The 5,000-nt window shown below is 49.7% G+C and overlaps 1 protein-coding gene across 1 annotated transcript in view; it reads right to left on the bottom strand.

The window, feature by feature from the left end:
* LOC125047889 (U5 small nuclear ribonucleoprotein 200 kDa helicase-like) overlaps positions 1-5,000 on the bottom strand; it is an 8,561-nt gene that overhangs the window by 393 nt on the left and 3,168 nt on the right. Inside the window, 2 exon segments of the mRNA XM_047646435.1 lie at positions 1-4,384; positions 4,386-5,000. The exon segment at positions 1-4,384 is cut by the window's left edge and continues 393 nt beyond it; the exon segment at positions 4,386-5,000 is cut by the window's right edge and continues 1,394 nt beyond it. Coding sequence (XP_047502391.1) covers positions 1-4,384; positions 4,386-5,000 — 4,999 coding nt within the window.

Raw genomic sequence — 5,000 nt, forward strand, 5'->3', positions numbered from 1 at the left:
CCTGATCGCACCCCATGTACGCGTCACTCATGAAGTAGAGCCTGTACTCGTAGCTACCCTCGCTGGGCGCCACGAAATCCAGCTTCACCTTGGCCTTCTGCTGGAGAGTGAGGCGCTTGATGGAGATGAGCGAGTTGGCCTTGGGGTCGCCGATGATCACCCACCAGCCCTCCTCGCGCTTGTGGGGGAAGAGCGGGGCGATGACGGGGCCGGGCTCGTCCTCACGCTCGAGGACCACCTCCACGTTCACCATCGCGCCGCTCGTGATGGAGTCCGAGTCTACCACCTCATAGTCCAGGTTGATGCTCGGGTAGCGGTTGCAGAAGCGAGCCACGTCCGTCATCTGGGCGTCCGAAAGCTGGAGCAGTCGGTTTCGGTCGTCATCCTCCAGCTCCAGGATATCGAAGACTGAAGTGACGTCCTTTGCTTCGCACCGCTCAATCATGTCGCTGGTGAAGTGTGGCAGCTGTTTCAGATATGAGTCCTTGGACCACATAGCCTGCGTCACCATCTGTGCCAGTGTCATGGCAGACAGAGCAGGGGCCAACCAACCATTAGATGAGAGCACATCTACACAGGCCTGGATGAGCCTGAGGGCACGTCCCAGAACCAGCTCTGTGTCTTGCTGCAACTCGGCACTCAGTGTGAGGCGGGTGAGATGAGCCTGCAGCATAAGGTTGGTCTTTGTGTGTGGGTCAGTGGGCTTCCCTTCTGGCTTGTTGGGCACCTTCTGTATGAGACGCCGAAGGGTGTCTTCCTCCCCATGGCGAATGGGAACATTTTCATACTCTGCAGCACTGGAGATGATCTCCAGCAGTCCTCTGATCTTCGTCTTACTGTTGAGTGATTTGTTGAACAACTCAATTGTAGTGTAGTTGATGTAATAATATGAGGCAATGATTCCCAAGTTAAGGGGAGCTGTGTCCATGTCATCTTCAATGGTGATGCACCTTGACTCTTCCAGGTCATGGAGAGTGTTCTCCACCAGGTCTGAGAGATGATCTGACAAGTGACGATGAGACACACCCTGTAGTCCATAGTAATTGGGGTTCTGTGTCATGCGGCGGTACAAGAAAGTCCAAGTGACATAGTCCACAGCCTCCTGTTTGTTCTCAATGGTACGTGTGACAATCTCAGCATTGAAATGGTCATGGAGGGCATGGTCAAGATGGCTCTCAATGGGCAGAGGCTCATACAAGAACTTCTTAAAGTAGTCCTTCTTTGAGGAATGACACATAAGGACACACTTGGCTTCATCATCGTCATTAGGTCTATTTGCACGACCTACCATCTGCAGGGTGTCCGTGATGGGATAATCTTCATAGTTGTGAAGACGACCATTGTAGCTCTGTGTGTCCATGATAACAACCAAGTGAGAAGGTGCTGTCACAGCCCAACACAGTGCACGACTCACAACCACCACCTGGATGGCTTCTGCCTCAAAGAGCCGCTCAACCATCCTGCGGTCTCTGGCACTAAGACCCTCATGCAGGTATCCTACACCCTGGCTCACCAGTTCCCTCAACATCTCATCACTTATCTGTGGAAGGAACTCTGTCATTTCCTCAGGGTTTACTTGCAAGAATCTCTGTGGTTCCTTGTCTGCTGCAGCAAAGGTGAGGAGGTCACTTGCTGTGATCATACTCTGCTTTCTTGAGGGAACAAACACCATTGCTGGCTTCCTTGGACTGTGCTTTAGGACAGCTGAATAAGCAGGTTTGGCCATGGCATATATTCTTGAAGCATTGTGGGGATTGTTGAACCCTTGAATGTGAAGTTCTAGTGGCAATGGACGAACATTTGGGTGGAAATTGAAGGTGTAGTTTGAAGAACACCCGAGCCACTGTGCCACATCTCTGGCATTGGCCAAGGAAGAACTCAAGGCCAGTATTCTGATGTGTTTGCTGATCTTTGAGGCAATGTAACGAATCCTAGAACAAACCACTTCCAATGTAGGGCCATCAGAGCCTCCCATCAACTGCAGCTCATCAACAATAAACAAACTAATATTCTGCACATTTTTCCTCTGTTTCCAGCGGCGAGAGAGCACATCCCACTTTTCTGCTGTGCTTACCACAATGTTTGCTTTGTTAAGGAGCTTGAGATCTGCACCAGTCTCACCGGTCAGCAGCACTACCCTCTTGTCCAGGTTCCCAAACTTCTCCTGCCAGTGGTCATACATGCTTTCCACAATCTCGTCCTTGGAGGCCACGTACACACATCTGGCAGTCTCATCCTGGCTGAACATCCTCAAAATAGCAAACTCAGCACACAGAGTCTTGCCAGAACCTGTAGGAGCAGCAATGAACACACTGTCATCTGAGTTGTAGGTTGCATTGAAGACCTGAGTCTGGATGGGATTGAACTGCTGGTTTCTGTTGAGGGTTTTGTAGAGGGCCTCGTACTGTGGGTTCCTGAGAGCAGTGATGGGCAGAGGCTGAAGGTCAAGCAGCTCAGTGGGAGGTGGGTATTTCTCAGGAAGGATCAAATGCCGGAAGGACACAGGCAACTGAGTCTCTGCAGCAAGCCATGTGTCAGAAGTGATGCGGATGAAGTAATGGGGATGGAGAGGCTCAAACACAGGCACAAAGAACTTGATGACATGCTCATCTTCACTGAACTTTTGCTTCAGAAGGAAATACTCATGGTGGAGGATATTTTCTGCATCCACATCCTCAACCAAGATCCAGAATGCCTGGGAGCGTCCGTGGACTTTCTCATCCCACTTGAAGTCAGGGGTGATGGTGAGCTCCACCTTGAGCATCTGGCGGGTGATGGGCTGGATGTGAGTCTCCAGGTCCAGCTTTGGTAGCTGATGAATGTACTTGTGGATCATCTTTCCTCCTTTTGGCATGCGGATGAGCTCTCCAATCTCATTGGGGCCCAAGTCATAAAGACGTTCCCAGGGAATGCTCTTTTTTTCCAGCTTGCGGATGGCCTCCTCTGGGATCTTCCTGAACTGGCGAAGGGGTGACATGGACTGCCACATCCTCTTGTCCACCATCTTACATAGGTTCAGAGTCTTGTCTGCCAGCTGGGCCCAGCCCCTGTGAAGCACAATCTCAAACATGGCTCTCATCAGCCGTCCAGCACTTTGTGTCACATACACCATATCTGACATGAGGGCAAAACCATCAAGTTTGAGCTGAGAAATATAAGCCTGCAAGAGGATGTTGACCTTTGCACTGGGTTCTTCAACACTCTCCTTGATTGGAATTGGCACACGCTCCATCAACTTCTTCAACTCCAGCTTCTCCTCCTCTCTCACCATAAGGTTCTTGAACTCAGAACTCTGAGAGAACACCCTGAACAACTCGATCTCACTCAAGGTTGGCTTCAACTGCTGGTTGTAGACATTCATGGTGTCAAACGTGATGTAAAAGTAACTGGCAATGCGTCCCAACTCTGTGACCTGGAAATTCCCACTCTTTTTATCGTATTTGATGAGGTTGCCCTTTTCTAGTTTCAGGGCTGCTGAATGGATGAGGTTGGCTCGATGCTGCTGTAAATACTTATCAGAAGTGTCAGACTGCACGGCATACAAATTTCCTGCACGGACCATTCTCACATACAAGTATGTGTAACCCAACCAGTTCACAGCATCACGAACACTCTGAACCGATCCCAAGACAATTTCTGCATTTAAAAGGTCTGGCAACTTTGCTATCAACTGGGATTCAATGGGCAACTGCTGATTCATCAAGGAAAGGTAATATTGCAACTCTGAATGGTTGGTGATGAGGATGCCTTCACCCTTCGTATCATACTGGGGACGACCTGCACGTCCCAGCATCTGCAGTACATCCAGAGCGCCCAGCTCTACCCAACGTCCCTTGCTTGCATCATAGACTTGTGTTCCTTTAATCACTACAGTGTGAGCTGGAAGGTTCACACCCCAGGCAAGTGTGGCAGTGGACACCAGCACCTGAATATGCCGATCAGCAAACAGATCTTCCACCAAGTTACGGTCCACCCTGTTCATTCCAGCATGATGAATAGCAAAGCCATAGGGTAGCAACCCTTTAAGGTCATTGTTCTTCACCTGTTCAGCCTCTGTGCGCAACACCTCTGTGGATGCCGATCCCTCTCTCAGGAAATTACCAAGTGTATCTTTCTCCAGACACATGTCCAGGATAGCCTTAGCAGTTTTTGCCGTCTCTTTTCTCGAGTGAACAAAAATCAGGATCTGGTTCTTTCCAGCATGCTCCATCACCTTTTCATACAGAATATCATTCATGACTTGGTATCTCTTGATGGCCTTCTTCTCAGTAATACCAATGTACTGCTGTGCAAGCGGCACTGGTCGGAAGCTGTTGTCAAAGAAGTACAGTCCAGTCTTTAGATTGACTCTTAGGAAAGCTGCAACATCTTCATAATTTGGCAACGGTGGCTGACAATCCAACCAGGCGAACAATGTCCCCTGTTGTTTCAGCGTTTCTCAAAGTACGCGCCACCAAAGCTTCAAGTACGGGGCCTCGTTCGTCGTGGAGTAGATGGATCTCATCAAATATAATAAGTCTGACGAGCTGAGTGTATGACCTCTCACCACCACGTCTTGTGATGACATCCCACTTCTCTGGTGTACACACAATCACTTGGGTTTCCATAATCTGCTCTCGCGTCAACTGATGATCACCAGTCAGCTCCCCTACCTTCAGCCCATACGACTCCAGCCTCTTTGAGAAGTTCTGGGTCATCTCTGTTACAAGGGAGCGCATGGGGGCCACATATATGATTTTGAATGCATCCCCATTGATGGAGCCATCTGGGTTGGTGTTCTTGCCGACTTCCCTTAATATGGTAAGGAGAGCCACGTTGGTTTTACCTGCACCAGTGGGAGCACAGAGCAGTAGATTTTCATCACTGTCCATGGCTGCCTTGAACAACTTGCTCTGGATTCTGTTGAGGTTCTTAAAGCCATCAAAGGCAGGCTGGGCGTAAGTTGGCAAGTTGGCAATGGGGACCAGGGTTTCATCTGGGGCAAAGGGTTTAGGTTTGAG

The sequence above is a fragment of the Penaeus chinensis genome, chromosome 42 (genome assembly GCF_019202785.1).
Source record: "Penaeus chinensis breed Huanghai No. 1 chromosome 42, ASM1920278v2, whole genome shotgun sequence".
NCBI lineage: Eukaryota > Metazoa > Arthropoda > Malacostraca > Decapoda > Penaeidae > Penaeus > Penaeus chinensis.